The sequence below is a fragment of the Oreochromis niloticus genome, linkage group LG22, assembly GCF_001858045.2.
Source record: "Oreochromis niloticus isolate F11D_XX linkage group LG22, O_niloticus_UMD_NMBU, whole genome shotgun sequence".
Lineage (NCBI taxonomy): Eukaryota > Metazoa > Chordata > Actinopteri > Cichliformes > Cichlidae > Oreochromis > Oreochromis niloticus.
The window spans coordinates 15,368,768-15,389,663 of record NC_031985.2 but is presented as its reverse complement, the minus strand read 5'-3'; the positions used below and the strand labels follow the sequence as shown (position 1 = coordinate 15,389,663).

The following is a 20,896-nucleotide window of genomic DNA, read 5'->3' as shown; positions in this document are numbered from 1 at the left end:
ACCACCAGGGGTGCACTTTCCATAGTTATTAAAAATAAAGTTGTGAAGTTTATTAATGAAATGTATTTGCAACATTCAGCAATACAAAATATTTCAGAAGAAACACGTAATATAGACAAATGTGTCAAAATACAGTCATACAAACGGGGGGGGGGGATATTAAAGAAGATTAGAAAAGCATAAATTTAAGCTCCAAATTATTGAACAGTTGGTGTATTAATATAAAACAGAGTCACGAAAGTGCAGCATCAAGAATGAAAATACAGTGCAACTCAGTAGTTAACAATAAAATAAAAAAGCCTTAAAGGTTTAAAAGAAAAGTAAAATGTTATAAGGAAGCCTGCCGATATATTTAAATCTTTAAGGTCTCAAAGGAAATGGCAGCAGTTCGTTACATAACAGAGGAGCTCTAACTGCTAACGCTCAGCCGCCTTCAGTCTTTAAGTGTGAGGTGGGAACAGTTAGCAGGTTCTTACATTGGTCGGCTGGTTAGGGGACAACAGAGTGCAGTTATAAATCATAACAAAAGGGTTGACGAGGGGGAGAAATTAATTGAATCCATCTTAAGATGAGCCTGAAACATAAAAAGTGGAAAACTTTGAACTTTCCAAAAGGGCTTCTAACATTTCTTTGATCCGTATTTGCTGCACACACCGGTCCTGTTGCAGAGAGTGAAGCAATATGATGCACGCCTACAGTGGCGGCACGCACTGGTTGCATAACGCAGACAAAAGAAGCAGTCGGGGTTTGTTGGCTGTGATGTGGAGGAGAGGTGATGAAATTGGTGCAAGTTGATTTAAGTATACAAAAGATTGGCGTGCACCTGGGAACACTGAGGTTTAATCATGGGTTGATGCATGTAGGTGCACTCGGGTAAAGTTAGCCGAAGAGCTCTGTCTGATTACACACATGTACCGCTGCACTGAACTTTCCAGTGCATTGCCAGCATGGATGTGTGTGAGGACATAAATGTCAGACTCAGTTGGACAATAAATAGTTTTTAACTCATTAGCTCCATATTACAAAGTCTGTGTGATATGTGATACCAGGCTATGATCTGATTAATTCACCCTGAGTGAGCGAGTGTAATGTGTCCGGCTTCCTGCAGACTCCATACAGGCACCACCCTCACCAAAAGTAAATAAAGTATTTGCAGTAGTGAGACAGGTTGATCGTGGTTCTTGTGTGTTGCTGACATACTGTCCGGAGTCCAGAGTCCACCCAGCCATGCTCAGCCTTAGAAATAGCTCCTCTCCCCTACCTTAAAGGCTGAGCCTGGCCAACCTATAAAGGAAACTCATTTTGGCCTCATGTATTTGTGGCCTTACTCTTTTGGTCATTACCCAGAATTCATAATTATAGGTAAAGGTTGGATTTGTAGGTTGACTTGTAAAGCTCAGCTCTCTCTTAACCATGACAGTCCAGTACAATGCCTATATTTCTGCTCAAACCATACCAATCTGCTGGTCCACCTCTCCATCTTCCATTCACTCAAGAATAACGCACTCTCCCCCTCGTCACAAAAGATTAATGAAACAAACAAACAAAATTCTCCCCATAATGGTTCATTGCTCCCGGATCATGCGACAAACATTCTGCTTTGGATTTGGTTAGGTATTACATGCTGAAAGGAGACTGAATTAAATCCACATTACTCCCAGCTTAATATAGTTGTTACCTGATAAAACACATTGTGTTATACTTTGTATTTTACATATTTTGTCCATTTTTTTTTATTACTTTTAAGATGCTGTCTTACCTCAAATCAGGTCATGCTTTTATTATATAAAGCACACCTGCAACTGCATTTAGGTTTTACATGATGAGGCTGTAAGCGCTGAAGTGCTGAAACTACATTTTAAGTTGACTGATTGATCTTTTTAGATGTGAACATCAACAAATGCTTTATGTGCTTGTCATGTGCTGTTTTTGTGCTTTCAGCCGCCGCCTCATATAGTCCGGCTTTTCGTAAAAGCTGTCTGCTAAATTAGGAAGCTGTTGGTTTAAAGGAAGTAGGCCATTGTAACTTCCACATCCCCTTGCTCATGCACACACACACGCTCTCACAAAGCTGCTAACACAAACACACACATATTTACCCTGGGGAACTCTTATCTCACCTACTCCCTCTAGGTCTGTCTTTTCTCTGCCTGCAGCAGATTCATTGGTCGTTTCAGGTGAGTCTCCAGAGCCTCTTTACTGCTGGTTACAGTCACCATCCACCTTCAGGAGCAACAACACCACTTTGCCTGTTAGCCGGGCTCCTTCCCTGCCTGCCTTCACAGAATGATTGCACAATTGTATCCCCCCCCCACACACACATAAATGTACAACATAGAAATGCAAGTGGTGCAGTGTAACTTGGCACAATAGCATGTTTTCGCCACACGTGCAATTCCACACTCACTGGCTCACTGGGGGTGCACTCTGTGAGGCACCATGCGGGGCTCCGGCACGGCTATCCACCACTGTTTGATTGGATTTATGACTGCGGCAGTCCCTTCCCAATTTCTACAGATTGGCTCGGAGCTAATCTCTCTCACCAGACTCCTACTGAGGATAAAGGAGGATGTGGGAGGAGACCAGTCTTAAATTGGAACAAATTTGTGATGGCTGCCACCACGTACATTTTCTGCATTGAGGAGTACAGTCAGCGAGAGGCATTTCGAACGATCTGTTCAAAGTGACTCTCGTGTGCAGTTGTGCCCTTAAATCAAAGCCAGTGACGGGCTTTCTTTGACATTTTCCTTTTGCCGTACCTTCATTGAGTCATTACACCATCTGGCTATTTTTTTCCTCCCCCTGCTCATTCCACCTTATTTAAATGTTTATTCATTTCCCCCCGAGGCTGAGACCCAGTCCGGTGCTGACCAGCCAATAGCTCCTCTCACCATGTTTGTCTGGGGCTGAGGGGTTGTTGATTTTGGCCCCAGCATGCATGCCATTTATCATCCTAGAGAATTCAGGTGGCTGCCTGACAGCCACTCACTATTGGCTGCCTGAAACAGGAAGTGGAATCAATGACTCGGGCAGCGTGACCTCATCTCAGCCTAATTAGCAACAGACCCGTTTAATGAACAGCTGGACCAACTGCACACGTCAGCGCTTTCCCCCCTTTTTCTTTCCACATGTCGTTCGTTGCAGCTTTTTCCTTGCCCCTTCTCAGACTTTAATCCACTTTCTTCCTTTTTAGATGCATTTTTCTTCCTCCTCCCCACATTTTTCTACCTCTTTCATCTTCTTTTCTTCTGATAGCTGCTAGATATTGGATCTCTCCTCATTTCCTTCTTTCTCTCGGGTCGGTCTGTTTGTCCTCGTTGGCTTTGTCTCGCTGTCTTTTTCTGCTTTTCCCATGTTGTTCTTTCTCTGTGGTCCCAAGTCTTGCTCTCCTCTTGTCATTTCCTGCAGTGAACAGCCATGCCATTTCATTTCCCTCTCCTCTTACACATTCACCCTGCTGTTTTTTTTTTTTTCAGTCTTTTTTTACCCTTTTCTTTTTGTCTCACTGAGGCAACCTGGAGAACTTCATTAGGCCATTCTTCTCTGTCAGCCAGGAAACCACATCCATCTTTCTGTGGAAGAGGCAGGGGTTATGACTCACACTTTGACGTGCACGTGCTGCATAGCTACACGTACACACACACACACACACAAAATACCCTCTCCATCCATCTCTCCCACCCTACTCAGCACATTTCATTTTCCCCCCGCGGGCTGCCAAACTGAGCCCACCACCTTTAAAATGTGATATGTCGTTGGCTTCGGCCTCAAATTATCTAATGAAAAAACTTTCATCTCTTCCTGCTGAAAGTTGGAGGCGAGCTCATAGTTTGTCTGGTATAATATCCTGCACATGTCCTTGCTGTCTTTTCTCCCTCCAAGAGTCAGAGTTTACAGTTTGGCGCAGAGCTAAGCCTGGAAACTGACAGGAGTAAAGAAACTTTTTCCAGACTTTTATGTCTTTTTGTCATTCTTTATTTTCTTCTTTGTCTGCCTTTCTTTTTCCCGTGCCCATTTTCTGTTCTCACCTCTCTCTCTCTGGCTCTTTTCCCACGACTCTTGCCCTCTTCAGTGCTATCCTACTCTATTAGTCTCCTCTCTCTGTCTGTATTTTATTTTATCTTTTTGATAACTTCCTTTGTGCTAGTCTTGATATTGTCTGGCTCCAACGCTACTCATACACTAGTCAGTCATTGCTTCCAGATGAATCAGGTTACTTAAATCAGCCGTCGACTGTCTGCAGGGCCTCTGCTCCAGCTGCACAACACGGGCCAAAATCTGTAGTCAGTCATAATTTACTGCTTTGCCAAGTCATTATTGGAGGAAGGTTTGCTATTCCACCATATGGGATATTTTTTTTTATTAGCTAATGTTGCTTGGAGACTGTCCTACCTAATCTATGTTTGTGATCTTGTCTGGTATGGCAGTATTGTTTTGGAAAGGAAAACGATGTTTTTCTAGATGTTTTTTTGTAACAGGAGCTTCTTGCTTCCAGTATTACAAACCATAGCAGAGTCGTCCACAGCCTTTATTAAAACCCATAAAATGTCATGCTATATAAGACTGTTGCTGTCTTTTGAGAATATGAAACTCAGGTTTGACTCCATTTTCACTGCGTGTGCTTTACAGTCTATTATTTTGTTGTTGACAAAATTCAATTTTGTGCAGTCGCTCTGCAAAGATAGCATAACATCAATCACACATTGTCAGTGCAGGTCTTTTATATCCTTGCTGTCTGTGTGTTATGAGGAACAGTGTGTTCTCAAGACATTCATAGATTACTTGATGTGTGACTGCAGCAAGCCTCCTGCTCCCCTACCCACGCTGAGGTGACCACTAGGGGGCAGTGCGACGCAAAGCAGCAGGCGGTGACCCTGTCGGCTCTCGGGAACGCTGCCTCGCCTGAAGGCTCTTGCACATCAGCCTCACTCTAGTGTCAAGCAGACAAGGTCAAGCACACAGAGCGTTTAAAAATGAATTAATCTCCCACTCGCTTTTCCCTCTCAGTCTTTTCCTGTCCCTGTCTTTCCACGTTGAAGAGAGTGTTTGAGAGCTCACACACAAATCCCCATTTTCACCACTTCATGGGAACAATCGTGCGAGAAGGCATAGAGATATGTTGAATATAGCTTAGTTGAGATTTCCCATACACATGTAAATGTGGCCTATAACTGCGCTCAGTGGGCGTATAGGAAAGATGTGACTAGGCAGCACAGTACCTTTAATTTATTTGGACCTTAGATGTTAGATTGGGGAAAAAAATAGAAGTAGGAAAGAGAATAATTGCATCAGGAGGTGAATCTTAAAACAGATTTTATTGAAAAAAACTATGATATGGATCTTACTGTGCTACTCCAAGTAGGGAAACACGATCCAGTTATTTGAATAAGTCAGCATTTTGGGAGCGATCCTCTTACGCTTGTCTTGCTTACAGTGAGTAATACAGCCACATTTTTTTGTTTGCTGTCCCTTCCAGCAACTGATACCCTTTGTGGAGGATGACGGCTCCAAACATGAAGACCGATCAGGTGGGCAGAGCCGCTCTGCCAGTGAGGAAAGGAGAGAAATCCTGGAGGTCAACAAGGTATTGTGTTCTGGATGAATAGCACAACACTGACAGGCTTACAGGTTTGATTTCCAGCCTGTAACAACACGAGGAGGAGAAGCTTATTAGAGGAAAAATGGGAAAGGTTTGAAAAGGCTCACAGTGATATCTCGGTCTCTTTTTATTTCAGCTATAAACACGGTGTTATTTCAGTAATGTTTCAGTATCATCATACAGACAAGAAATGATAATTAGGCGTGGAATTTATTCCAGATGAATAATTTTACTCAATATCATTAACCCGAATTTTTAATTGCTGGTTTGCTCTTATTTGAATTGCAACCATCCAGGTTGTACAGAAGGTTTGTGCAAAAACAAAATTAAGAGGCCGCACTTGATAAACTTTGTCTGATGATAGTGGTTGTGTGTTTAAAGGAGGTCATGATACCACTGGGAAATCCTATTAACCACAAATGCATTTTACAACATTTTCCCCGGGGACTAGATTCATCCTCAGCAATCTTTTTTTTTTTTTTTAGTTTAATTTTTATCAAAACCTGAATCTCCTGGTCAGTAGGGGAACCTGAGGAGCAGTTTGAAAACCCAATATTTGAACCTAACGACATTTTTCAACTGTGCAGGAGGAGCGTACGGTTAAAATGAAGGAGACTCATCTCATATGAGGTTTACTGTTGATCTTATTGAACCGAGCAGATATTATGTTGTGACTGATTCAAAATTAACTCAATTAGATACGTTATGCAGCTGATTCTGTTTTAATGCGCACCACTCAAGTATTACCCCCACATTTAATCCAGCACAGTGTGCTATACAGATTTTATTGTAGTAATTATTATTGTTATTATTATTATTGGGTTTTTAAAAATTCATTTTAAGTTGTCTAACTTAATTCCTAAGTTTTTGAAAAGGCTTTGTAGTCGTGTCTGAGAGTCGTGTTTGTCTGCCTGCATAAAACTCTTTAATTTTAGTTTGAGTGCAGCACCTGGATTCTTACAATATTTAATGAAGAGGCGGATGTAATTCCAACCTCAGCCTTCCAAGGAAATACAGGGACTTTTGGGAGTATTTGTGGAACATTGGAGTCCTGATATAGACCTACAGGCATGTGATCCTTATATAATCATCATATTAATAATAAGTTTGTTGTCTTTGTTGCCAGTGGCAGGGATATTGAATAACACATGATGTCTTCCAGGGGGCATCCCTGAGTTTTGCTGACGATGTAGTTCTGTTTAATTGCATTTTCCATGTAATTTTTGCCAATCTGGGAGTTGATTATAATGTAACTTATTTAAATGAGTCCTTGGCTGACTTGCAGTTGTGTTTAACTTCCTGTGAACTCACCTGTATGTTAAAAGACATGCTACCATGTGCCTTACCCATAGACTGTACCTCAAAGATGGATGTAAACACTGTGACGACACCCACTGGTTACTGGACTATCATTTTAAAACCTCGCTATGCTGTTTAATTTTGTTTATTTGAGCCAGAAATCACCACCGCACAGCAAACTGCACTATTTTCTTGTAAAATCCATTAAAATGCTCATACATCAAAGGCAGTGAAAACATCCTAATGAGTGTATGAAATTAGCAAAGGAGAGATCTGAACAATGTTGCCAACTTAGCGACTTTGTTGCTATATTTAGCGAGTTTTCAGATTTTCAGACCCCCTTAGCGACTTTTTTTTCTAAAAAGCGACTAGAAACAAATCTGGTGACTTTTTCTGGTGTTATTGGAGACTTATTTATGACGACTTTTTTGACGTGAAAGCGCATATCGCTCTTACTCTCAACAAGCAGCAGTGCTGCCGTGGGCACCTCGCCCATGCCAGGCGGAGAATAGTCCTCACCCAGCTGCTATCAGGGCAGGAGATGTTCACACCTATGCGTCCAAGCTGCATGAATCGCACATGAGCGAAGCTGCTGCTCCCGCACTGACTGTAGCGCAGTCAGTTCTTCTTTTACTGTTATGCTGTTTTGTGGATCACAAGGTTTAAAACTACTTATAAACACACACACACAAAGTAACTCCACCAGAGTGCCTATTTCGGGTCACTTTTACCGGTCCAAGCCCAGATAAAGGAGCAGGGTTTGAATTGTGACATCAAAAAAACAATAATTGCTAGAAGAAATTTAATTTGTAGTTCTAAATAAATTCTAAATGCATTTAGGACGTTTTTTACTCACATGTCTCTTCCACGATGTTATTTTTCTCTCCTACAACTTAGGTTACAATTAAATTAGCATGACCAATTATGCAAATTAGGCGATGATGTCATTTAGTGACTTCTAGCGACCTTTAGGACAGCCAATAGCAATTTGCCTTACTGAGGACTCGGAGTTGGCAACACTGGATCTGAAAAGCAGCTGTCAGCTACAGCTTCCTGTTTGGCCTTATCAGCCATATGCCATAACTTTAAGCCTTATTCCTCAGATGGATGAGTTATAATAAAAATCTGCCCCCTGTACGGTTGTTATGGAGGAGGAAACTATCCATAGAGGCCAAAATGTTTTGGGCTTTTTTGTGCTAAGCTGTAAATATACTTTTTAATCCTGTGCAGTTTGACATTTTAACATGGGAGTCTATGGGGCATTGACTGCTTTTCAAGCCGGCCTCAAGTAGCTGCACTGGGAGCTGCAGTTTTCTGCGCTTGCTGGTTCTTAAACCCCAGAGTTTGCTACTTGGCTGTGCCTCGGTTAGTCTTTGCTGCTCCCCCACAGTGCACAGCAGTGAGTAACACTAGCTAATGTTAGCTTAGCAATAGATTTCACTAATGGCTACTTGTTCTCAGTGCATCACTGACTGCAACACAAACTCCAGAGACAACTTAATTTGCATTTTGCTACTGACAGCGTTAGCAAGGAAGCAAAGTAAGGTTGGACAGTAGCTGCTATGTTAGGTGGGTAGAAGTTTGTCTGTGTTAGCAGGTATGTTAACATTTGGTAATGTAAGCCAAAAAAAGCCATTTTATGTGATCATTCTAGCCAAACGGTTTATGACCAACGTAACATAAACAGGTTGCTCGATCTGTGGAGGGATCTTGGCCTCTGCTCCCCCTTAGGGATTCATTAGCAAAGGTCTGCACATCCAGTCATAGTGGTGATATTTGGATTTGTTGTGTTTTGGTCTCAGTGTTCATCTACGGTCATGAACACTGACATTGCTAAGGTGTTTGCAACATATGAAAAATAATTAAAAATAATGGCAGCAATAAATCAAAAAGCAGCGAAAATGCTTATCAGCTTTTTAAACACCTCTGTAGTATATAAATACATTTTAGATCGCAGTAACAGACTGAGCTGAGCTGACCCTCGACTACAAAGAGCTGTGTGGGGAAAAAATAGTAGCTGGAGGTGTTTTAAATATTAACAAGAAGAAAGAAGAGATGACTTGATTTTTTTTTCCCCATATCTTGTGAGTAAGGTGTTCACGTTTGGTTTCAATTGTCAGACATCAAACACACCTAAGAGCTTTTTTAAATTTATTCACTGTCAGATAAGTTTTTGCTCAGCTGTGATAGAGCGGCTGTTTTCTAACGCTCTGAAGTGCAGTGCAGCAGACGGCTTTTCTTCGGACTGACACGCCAGCGTCAGTCAGGACTGAAATGTTGAAGGTAGATTAGATCCCGAGTCACGGCACAGACAAACGAGTTGCATGGAAAATGTGGCCTCTTATATGTTAATTAAACAAATTGCACAATAGGAAATGTTGTGGATGAAACTTTGAGAGGGAAAAGGCTTTTTAGTGTCATCTTATTCTTAAAGTAAAGACTCATCCTGATTGATTTAGTAAGGCCTGTGGTTTCTTTGGTAACAGCAATTGCACTGTCAGAAATGCCAAGAAGTATTACACTCATGTCACATTTTGCAGACAAATGTATAGATTGGTTTTGACCTTGTGGATAGATGCACTAAAATTTCTGTGACAGGTTCATAATGGTGTGTTTCAAATACATTTTTTTCTCTGAAGCAATAGCAGGAAATGTTGGCTGTATTGGATCCACTTTATCAAAGATTTAAAATGATGATACTTCATTCAGTGGGGGAAAATCATCGCTATGAGTGAAATCTCTGTAGCTACTTCAGAAAATTTAGGCTAGTATAAACACAGGGTGCGATTTTATGAAAGTCTTAAGGATTTGTAGCTCCATATTTTAATTGCACAAGCACAGCGAGAGGTCAGAGTGGACTATGTGGGCGTCTCCAGGTGCACTTGCTATTTTGGTGTGTGTAGATGCAGATCAGCATGTAAAAGAGGAGGATGAAGCTGGAGGCTGTGGTGGTTAATGAACTTCCAGTCAGTCACATCACCGATTTCATTGCACTAAAGCAGCTGTACCAATCAGACTGATGCATAACAAGAGCAGATCAACAAGTGACAGCAGGCTTCTAGCAATCTGAAAACCAGACGCAGATGGTTTGGCTTTTTGTCAGGCATGTTCAATAATGATAGAGATAAATAATGCAAAATGTTGGCAAAGCTAAGAGCATTATAGCTTCACTTTTACTTTGTGTTGGGATACAAGTCGCACATCTACATTTAAAAATATGCTGCTTTTAAGACAAAAGGAAGCTTCAGAGGAGGCCGTGACACACAGAAGTGATAAGCAGCTATAATAATAACAAGCAGCAGCAGAACACAGTCATAATGAACGCGTCTCTTCCATGCAGTGTTGAGTAGGGCTACTTTGTGACATCCTGCTATCATTTGCATACAATTAAAGGTACGGTAAGTACTGTTTTTGAGTTTATTTAAAAGAAAAAGAATGGTGAACTCATGAATGTGCCTTGATTAGTGTGTAATCATGCCTTCCAACAAATTAATGCATTGTCATAAACTTAAAGCGAAAAAATAAAGAGTGAATCCATTAAAAATTCTTGTGAAGGGGGTGTTGGTTTGTGAAAGCCGCTATCTTGCCCCCCTGTCGTGTTTTGTGTATGTGGTTAGAAACAGGCCACATGTGTAGTGTGCCTTATATAAGTCCCATTTGTGACCTTTAAACTATATATAACCATTTAACATTTGGACAAGCGGCAACTCCTGAACTCAAATCAGGGCTTATTCCCGATATTGTTACAATTACTTATTGTCAGCTTATTAGACATGTGACCCTCCCATCTCAGCTGACAAAGTACTGGCTAAACAACTACAGACAAATAACAACAAATAACTTCATCCTACTCAGAGTTATTGAGCATTATTGCTGAAAAACTATACATAGAGGCCAAAACACTTTTGGTACCAGGTTCTAAACATGCTTGTTTTCCCTGTAAAGTTGGGCCTTTTAACATGGTAGTCTAAGGGGATTGACTCCCTTTTGGAGCTAGCCTCAAGTGGCTGCATGAAGAACTGCAGCTTTTTAACACTTCCAAATAGTTTTCTTTTCAGCTCCACGGGTCCAGGAAACGTCACAAAATTTACACAGAAAAAGAGAGTCCGTTATTGCCACTTGAATCTGGTTTTTAAGACTTTAAACAGAAAGTGAGATGAGCACTGACCAACTGGTTCATGGATTAATACCCAAATTGGTGCTTGGACAGTGTACCTCTTGCTTGGGTTCTGGGTTTTGGTATGATTCTTTTCTTTCAAAGGTGATAGCGGCTTGTCCGTTTCTTTCAGTTTAAAACTTTGTCAATTTTGCCTCCTTGTCTCCTTTTTCACCTCTGACATGTTTCTTTTACTCTCCTACGTCTTTTTAGGGAAACGTAACACCATTAATCATTGATTCAGTTAAATAAATAAATAAACTCAGTGCTTACAACCATGTGAACAGATCGAGTTGTCGTGGCGTCTGTGCCGTGTTGAACTGCTTTGCGATCTTTGGATCTGGAGCTTCATTTTCAGTTTTGAGTTTTGTCTCTAATGTCTTCAAAGTAGTAGCTAAGTAATGTTATGGCAGAAGCAGGTGTTTGGAATCTTTTTTTCCTTTTCTTTTTTTAGATCCTGGAATTTCAGGCACATTTTTTACTAAAATTCCAACAAAGCCTCACTTGAATGGACCTCCCACGTTTTTGCACTTCTTCTCCTTCCATGTGGTCTGTACTTAGTACCAAAATACCACCTAGATCCATGAAGTGAAATTCAAGGTTAGGAAATTACCAAACAGTTGAATCACTACTTGTGCTGCAAAACAAAACAAAAGGGGCAGGGCGAGAAAAACCACGTCAGTATTATTAAGGCTGACGAGGGTAAATGGGTTGTTGGTTTGAATGGGATAGGTGCTTTTACATGGCGTTTGTCTGAACTGGGCACCGTGATATGAAGTAGGCTCTCTAAACACTGACAAACCCTGCTCTGTGATGTTTTGACATTTGTCATAATAGATTATTTTGAGTCCTGGATTAGGTTTAATCTCTCCCTGGGAAGCAGGCCCATCATGACGACAGCAAAGTACTACGTGCAAATATCCGCCCTGGGTCGATGAAACCTATACCAGGGAGTTGGAGTACGCAGGCAGCAGCCACACAGAATATCTCCCATATCTCAAGTGAGCATAGTGGTTATTAACAGTGGAGTATGGCATAGATTTAGGTAAAGCACACTGTGCGTTATTTGGGATGACTTTTTATTTCCCCTCGTCAGTAGGGGATTTGCTTTGTTTGTATATACAGAGTGTGTGTGTGTGTGTGTGTGTGTGTGTGTGTGTGTGTGTACTGAGTGAGACAAAGAGCTCTTAGTTCTTTCTTCAGTAAGAAGAGATTGAGTTTGCTTTACTCATGTTTCCAGTGTGTGTGTGTGTGTGTGTGTGTGCTGTCTTGACGCCCTGCTCTTCTCTGTTTCTTCTCTTTGTATGTGCATTGTAGTGGCTCTGTACAGATTGAACATGCCACTCTGTCTGCGTTTGCTGCAATGATAACGGTCCAAGGTCAGAAGTGTCAGCAGAAGAGATGAGCAGAGCTCCCCTGGCTGCTTTTTAAATGTTAACACTACAGTGAAACATTGCAGCGAGCCTTCTACTCGACTGCACTCAGTCTCTTCACCTTTGCACACAAAGCTGCCACACCCACAAAAAGAACATTAGAAGCCTGCTGGAGCAAGTGCTTAATCCAATCCTTACAATTCTGGAGCAATGCAAAAAAAGAAAGGGAAAAAAGTGTCGGATCTGTGTGTTTCTCTCACATTAAATACACGAGCTGAAAGTGAATAAAGTTTAGACACCTTTGTATCGAAGTGATAGCCTTATTTGTGACGTGACCTTCCTCTTATGCAAAGCATTAGCATGCAAATTGATTTCTGTCAAGTGATCCGAGTATATACAGATTGGGAAGACAAGCTGTCCTAATGCGCTCTGGGAAAGCTTTTCTCACATTCTGCAGTCCTCAACACTAGCAAGACATTATTATGGAGTATAAATAAAAAAACGCTCTTTACACTGTACAATAGATATATTATTTCATGCTTATTTTTTTAGTTTAGAGCGTGTTGTTGACTTAATAAGTGGGCTTATTTCAGGAATAATTGAGATTTTAATTCATTGTTCCTTTGCAGGCGTCTCCTGTTATTTTCATGTGGACAAGTAAAACTTTTGTTTACATAAAGCGCTTCTTACCAAACTCGTGTGAGTAACCTTCAAGCATAACAAACTTGCTGTGTGTGTGTTTGCTTTGCTAAATATTTGCAAACCTGATTTCCATAGAAGCTTGAAACCTGCATTGTTTACAAGTCTAATAGTCTTCCCTTTTCTTGCATGTGTTGGTGCATTGCTGCATATCTCTGAGCTTTACTGTCCCCTGTGGATCAACTAAAAATGTGAAACCACTGGCAAGAATGTATATCACGTCATCGGCAAGCAAAGTAGACACCCATATGGCATTACTAGTTGTTAGAAATAACACCTTTTAAGCTTTGACTTTCCTACTTCAGAAGCTGAAAAACACCCAACAACTGAATATATTTAAATAATGAGTTATAAACCATAGACTGTGTGCTTTGTATGCTCTGTGGCATGCAGGGTTTATGCCAGTGTATTACAAGCTGCCCAATACAGCTCCACCCTTCTGTCAGTGGACAAAGAAGACGTGGCAGGCCCAAAAAAAAATCTACAGCAGATGAAGAGTATCTGAAAGTAATATCCCTAAGAATGAGTGTTTAGTGAGGCCTCATTAGAAATGATCTCGGGGGAAGGGTGGCTGTCAAGAAGCCGTTCTTAAGGAAGGGAAACAGGGAGAAAAGGGTGAGGTATGCCAAATTACATAAGAAGTAAACTGAAAATCAGTGGCAACAGGTCTTATAGAGCAACAAATCCAAATTTCAAGTGTTTGGTTCAAATTGTCAAGATATTCCAAAATGGTCAGGAGAGAGGTCTAACAGTGAGTGTCTACAGCCATCTGTCAAACATGGTGGAGGCTCTGATGTGGTTTGGGGGATCTTGACAGAATTGATGGAATTATGAACACAGACAGCAACAGCTTCATTTTTCCTAAATACATTGCTAATACAGTAAAAGCATAGCTGGATTAAAAACACAGACACCACCAGTCATGGATTGACCCCTCTGGAGCCTGAATCTCAACATTATAGAAGCAGTGTGAGATCATCTTGACAGAACAGAGCAAAAGGCAGCCAACATCCAAATAAGAGCTTTGGGTGTCCTTCAAGAAACCTGGAGCACTATTCCTAAAGAATACTTAAAAAAATTACAAGAAATCTTGCCTTTGAGATTCTTAGGCTAGATTAAGGGTAGTCATACCAAATATTGACTTTAAAGCTTGTAAGGGTTCTGTAGACTCTGTCTTTTTTTGCCTTTTCTGCTTTATTTTCATGTAAATTTATACATATTTTAGAAAATTTCCATTCCCGTTTCCCATTTTCCTATCAAAATATAAAGAAATGAGAGGTGGCTCGAGGCTTTTGCACAGTACAGTACTTGTGTTTGCTCTCTCATGTTATTTTCTTTCTGTCTGTACTAAGATGTATAACAGTTGTTTGCTTGTGATCCTTTGTTTTTTTTATTGTCATTTTTTTAGTTTTATTATTGAAGAAGTTTTCTACCATGATGAAGTTTTTTAAACTTGAACTTTTCAGACATTTCCAATCTGGCTCTTGGATTTCTGGTGTATGCCTCATGTGTTTGGAAAAAATCGTGTTTAGCTGTGATTCTGCCCAGGGTGCCCAGCTGTGCGTTAAGGCAGCAGTAAGGACAGCAAGCTTTGGGGAGTTAGAGCAGTTAGCCTGATCAGCAGAGTAGAGATGCAGCGGGACAGGGGGAAGCAGATGTTTGCGGCCTGGCTACATCTGCTGCACTCACTCCAGCCAGATAGGATAGTTCTGGATGAGAGGGGGAGGAGGAGGGTGCGATATCAGCAAGCAGAGAGAGATAAAAGAAAAACAGAGAGAGAAGAGATGGGAGAGAGAGGGCTAAATGGCAGGCAGCGAGATATGAAAAGGATGAAGAAGTGAAAGATGAAAGATTTGTGATAAAGAAAAAAAAGAAAAGTCTCGGAGCAAAGCTTTCTCTGGAGGAAAAGAAGAGAACGAAACGGACCGCTCAGGTGGGAAAGGTGTTTGAAGATGGATCACCAGACAGATAGCCATTTTGTCATGTTGTGGATAGATGTGTGAAGCAGAGGGAGACAGAGGAAGACAACCGGGAGGGGGGAGGGACACAAAACAAAGCAAACATGTAGCAAAGTGCAAGAAATAAAAGCATTCCTGCGTTGCATTTGTGATGGATCAAATGGTATACAACAGTAGCAACGAATCAGGGACTCCTTGATGTACAGAAAGGTAGAAACAGGTAAAAGATGGATGAAAGGATGGATTGATAGATGTGTAGACAGCTGTGAATTGTCAGAGCTAAGCCGCTCCCATTCAGATAGCGTCTTCAAAAGGAATAACAGAAAACTGATGAAACTAAGCTGCAGCGTTGAAAATAGGAGGCCTTCTTGTAGCAGGATGCCGACACAGGGGGAAGATTGATGCATAAGTGAAAAGATAAGTCCAGGCTTGCTGCAGACTCTCTGACTGATATGTCACAGTGGTTTAGCTTCATATTCCCCCACAGAAATGCCAAAAGAAGATTTTTTTTTTTCTTTGTAGAAAAGATGGCATCTATCAAACTTTAAATTCACTCACTGCTGTAAATAATGAACAATGGCGTAATGTATCGTCATGGGATGATAGGATGGCGGCCTAACAGAGTTCTGAATCCATGGATGGGGCTTTTTTGCATGCTCTGTTCTCAGTGAGCTAACCTCAGAGCAGAAACTATAATGGTTACCGCTCGGCAAAAGGGAGTGATCTGAGGGAGGCTGTTGAAGTGTGTTTTGTTTTTTACAAAAGGAAAGAATGGAAAGTAAAAATTTTAGCACAGCTCTAGTAAGGACACATAGTCATGGTTAAAAGAAAGTAAATTCTGAGGTGTTGCATAAGTTCCTGAAATTAGGTAAATACAACCTGAGATGAGCCATTCTAGCATTACTCCACGTCATCATTCATTAAACAAAAAGAACCACCTTTAGCAGCAATGACTTGAAGTAAACATTTTCTAGATAATTTTCTCAGTGGGTTCACTTTTCTTTCCAGCGTTGCACCAATTCATTGAGGTTTTTGAGAATTTGCACATATGCACAGCTCCTTTGAAGTCCAACCACAGCATGTCAGTTGGTTTGAGGTCTGCAGTTTGACTCAATCATTGCAAGTCCTTGATTCTTCTCACTTCCAGCCATTCTGTTGTTGCTGTTCTGCTTGGGATCATTGTTCTGTTTCGTGACCCTGTTTCAGCCAGACTTTAGCTGTTGGACAGATGACCTCACATTTGACTCTAGAATACTTTGTTTTTCAGAGGGGTTAATAGTGGACTCAATGATTGCAAGATGTCCAAGTCCTGTGGCTGCAAAACAAGCTCAAATCATCACCGCTCCACCACCGTGCTCGACGGTTGGTATGAGGAGTTTCTGCTGTGCATCATATAGCTTTGCTCTCGTCTGTGCAAGGGGCATTATTCCATAGGTCTTGTGGTTTGTTCAGATGCAGTTGCAAGAGACTTCCTCCAAACAAGCAAGCAAGTTTTCAGTCTTTTTTAAAAAATTGTTCTAGCATGAATTTTAACATCTTATATGCTAACTGAGGGCTGTAGCCTGAGATGTCTGACCTTGGCTTGAATTTGCTGGGATGTTCTGGAAGACTAGCAACTCTTGCAAATCTTGTCCTTAAATTTGTTTGGCCAAATAACCCTTATCAGATTGATAGGCAGCAGCAGTTACTTTTTAAGATGATTGCTGATGTCTTTCCTCCAATTAACACACACCTGAATGCTCCAGACCAACAAACTGAGAAAACTTAAACTTTTATAGAGGTGCTCATACTGGCTGATAATCAATTAATCAAATGTGTTTGAACAGCAGCAGCTGGCTGCTACTTTCCTTCTTAATTGAGCAATAAAAGTGTACTTAATTTTTCACACACTCCTTCTGCATTTTGGGGTTAGTTTTTGTTAAATAAATGATGACACGGTATAATATGTTATGTGCTGTTGCTCACTGAAAGTTGTGTTTACCTCATTTTAATGAAAAGAAATGTAAAACCTTAGAATTTCAAGAGTGTTTACTTTCTTGTTGCCTTTTTAGCCATATAGTTGACTATCCAGATGTTTGTTCACTAGGTAGATATTCAGTTTTTTAATTTGGGGTTTGGATTTTTTGCTAGAATTTGTTTGTATGTGTGTTTTTTTTTCTTTAATATGGAAGTTTATTTTTCCAGCCAACATCCCTCACACTCACAGCAGCGATCATCACGCTTCATTTCACCAAAATTGCTAAGGTAGTAATTTTGTTACTAAATTTAGCTATTTTCCAAGCCCCCTTGGCAGGTTCAGGTTCAGATTACTTTGTTTGTACCCGTAGGTAGATCTGGTCTGCAGTCGATGAGTCACCCATCCTCTCATGCACATTTCCAAAACACACACAAACAACAGACAAGAGTGATACAACATAATGAAGAGATAAATCATGCGTCATGTTCATCTGGATGATTGCTGCTAGAACAAGCTGTTTTCACACAGTGTTGCTGCGCACTCCAGGGATACGAGCCTTTGTCCATGAGGAAGAAACTGAAACTCACTGTGGAAAGGGTGCCAACCAAGGTGTGATTTAGGAATGCTGGGTTTAGCTCTGGCTCCCCAACTATGTAAGAATCTGACTTTATCAGTTTCTGTTCTTTACAGAAACCATAAATATTCAAACCATGACATTAAGGATTGGGATAAAGCAGACTCAATCAAACATGATAATAAAATCTTTATGATTTTGTTAACGTGAAAATAAGAAAGCTTCCTCATACATAAGAGTCATTCAGTTTTAATTAGTAATTGTTCCAAGATGTTTTTATGACTGATGTCACACCTTCTTGAATGTGACCCTTTGTGTATGAGTACATGTGATCAGATCTTTTGTCTTAAATCCCTTTCATTGAAGATGGGGTTCATCGCTCTATATAATACAGTCATCAAGGACTGGTCTCATTGTCATAGAGCTGAGTAGTAATAATAATACTAATACTAATAATAATCATAATAATAATAATAATAACAGGTCATCTGTATACTTTAAAATGGTCCTGTTTTCACATCTGCTCTGACATATATTTGTGTACAGGATAGATAATAAGGGCAAACTTTGTCAGAGCTAATTCCATTTATCCAGACTCTGTGAATTATACTAGTTAAAAGTCAAGACTCCTGCTCACAAGGTTGTTATTCAGGTCAAACTCTTTCTAAAAGACTTCTGATTAAAATATGAGGTTGAATTGTGTTAAAGACCAAAGAAAGACCAGTGAACAGTAGCTGAGCATAGGAACGTTTTCCCCTCAAAGTCTTTAAGCTGGGTTAAACAGGGTTGCTGTGGCATCTTCCGCTCTTATGCCCAGCCTGTTTTTCCTTTAAAACCTCAGTTTTCACCAGTTTTCATCACAGCAGCTGTTAAAGCAACCATTTGGAAATCCTTCAGAGTTTTGGGATGGCTTTAATTAGGAACAGTGACAAAAACTGCATATTTCCGTACATTAAGTACATGCTGTGGCTGTAACCACAGAGTTTTTTCAGTTTTCAAAAAAAAAAGTTATAGCAAAAATCCTACTGTTTCATCCTGACACCAGCAGTCTCTCTTTCACCAGCATTCAGTGGATAAACGAAATAACTGAAATCACAGCACTGGCATCATCTGTCATGTGTGCATGGAGATTCTGTTGTAGTTAAAAAACTTGACATGAGTAGCTGTTGACAACCCCCCCGCCACTGCCACCACCAAAAATAAAAAAATGGGACAACCCTAAATCATACCAAGCTAATCCTTGTCAGCTCAGAAATGGAAATCCAGATAAAAAATATTGGCATATCTGCTGTGGTGTTAGCCACATGAGGGATGTGGTGAAGCCTGACATTGGTTATTTTAGGTTATTGGATTTGAAATTGGTTAGAGGTGTCATTTTTGGTGAACCAATCAAGTGAAGCTGAGAAACATATTAGTTTATGCAAACATGTCTTTTAGGATTAAAATCCCCTTAATAGAACAACCCAAACTGAAAACAGCACCAGGACAGTGTTAAAACTGATGATATGCAGAGGTTCCATCATCACATTTGCAGTATTCACAGCAAATGTGATGATGGAACCTCTGCATATCACCAGATGATAGCTGTGGTGCTTCTTCTTCCCTCCATAATGTTTGTGGCAAAGAGATATTTTTTTTAGTCCACAGGGGATTGTAAGTTAATCGGCATGTGATTAAAGTGCAGCTTTAATTCAAGGGGTTTTTACTAATATTTTGCATGAACTGTTAAGAATTACAGGCATTTTTATATACAGTCCCTCATTTTTAGATGTTCAAAATTAAGGAGATAAACCTAGATGAAAATCCTTCGTAGTCAATGACTGCGTGAAATCTCAAACTCATGGACATCAGCAAATGTTTCCCCCCCTTAGTTGCTCTACTAGACCTTTACTCAAGCTGCCTTCAGTTGCTCCTCATTAGTGAATCTGTCTGCATTCAGGGTTAGGTTGTGGAAAAGCATGCTGCATTGGTTTGAGATCAGGTGACCGACTTGGTCATTGAAGACTTGCCTTGAGAAACTCTTGGCTTGCTTTTTGCAGTTTGCATTGGTTTGTTATCCATTTGCACTGTGATGTGCTGAGTATAGCCTACTTCATCCTGCCACTTCTATCGGCAGTCACATATGCACTGGTCACTGGCAACCATGCATGACCATGGCATAACACCGTGTTAGATTGATAATGTGGATCCTGAGCTGCTTCTCTCCTTCTTCATACTTTTCTCTTCTCATCATTCTGGTAAATGTCTGTTGGTTTCTCCTGTCCGAGATTTATTTTATTTTATTTTACATAACTATTCAGGTTTTTTAGATGTAGAAGTCTAATCTAACCTTCTTGTTCTTGAGTGTAATCAGTGGTTCAAACGATGTTGTAAACCCTCAGTCAAACTTCCATTCTTGATACACCCGCCTCCCCAGGAATGTTCTTGACTTAGTTAGATTATGTTAATTATTTTTAAAAATGCACCAGATTGCTGATTTGGCCATTTCTAAAGTTTTTTCTGTCTATCTGACAGGTTTATATGGAATTACAGTCCTCCCTTACTTGCCTCTTGTTATGTAAAATTACACAAAAAAGCTATAAAATATATACTCAACACTTCTAATGTTATGTCTGCTCTATTTATCATGATATAACAATGGAACAGGTCAAGGGCTTGTCAGTCAGTTGTCGCATTAATTTTGGAGGACTGTGTATAAAAATGCCTGTAATTCTTAAACAATTTATGGTATTTAAAAGAAACAAAACAATAACCCTGAATTAAAGCTTAAAGTCTGCACTTCAATCACATGTTGATTGTTTGATTTATATTTCATTGTGGTTGTGTAGAGAGGCAAATCTACTAAAAATGTGTTTTTGTCCCAGATATTATGGAGGCCTACAGCATAGCTATAATGCAGATACATAATTCCCATGCAGGTTCCACTGCACCTCATCATTTTTTAAAATTAAAGCACTGTATTTCAGGCAAATGTTACAGTTTTTATCAGGATCAGAATTCTTTTATAAATGCTTAAGGCAACGATGTGGTTACAGTTGCTCAAAGACAATATGTACAGTGACAGACTGAGCTAAATTAAATAATACGATATATTACAAAGTTGCAAAATATAAGAAGTAATTCTTATATATACAAACGACTCAATTGGTCATATTCAGAATATAACAGAGCTTAAATAAATATGATTGATATTTTACTCTAAACTGTAAACTGTAAAACTTTGTTATTTGTTATTTTTACTGTAGAGTGTCTTGGATGTACTGTGCATTGGATGGAGGAGT

The 20,896-nt window shown here is 40.1% G+C and overlaps 1 protein-coding gene across 3 annotated transcripts in view; it reads left to right on the top strand.

Annotated features, from left to right (window-relative positions):
* The window catches only part of med30 (mediator complex subunit 30), a 47,714-nt gene that overhangs the window by 3,360 nt on the left and 23,458 nt on the right, over nt 1–20,896 (top strand). For all 3 annotated transcript variants that reach the window (XM_005452715.4, XM_005452716.3, XM_003447163.5), the window contains exon 4: nt 5,477–5,584. In XM_005452715.4, the coding sequence (XP_005452772.1) occupies nt 5,477–5,584 (108 nt within the window). The remainder of the gene's footprint in view (nt 1–5,476; nt 5,585–20,896) is intronic.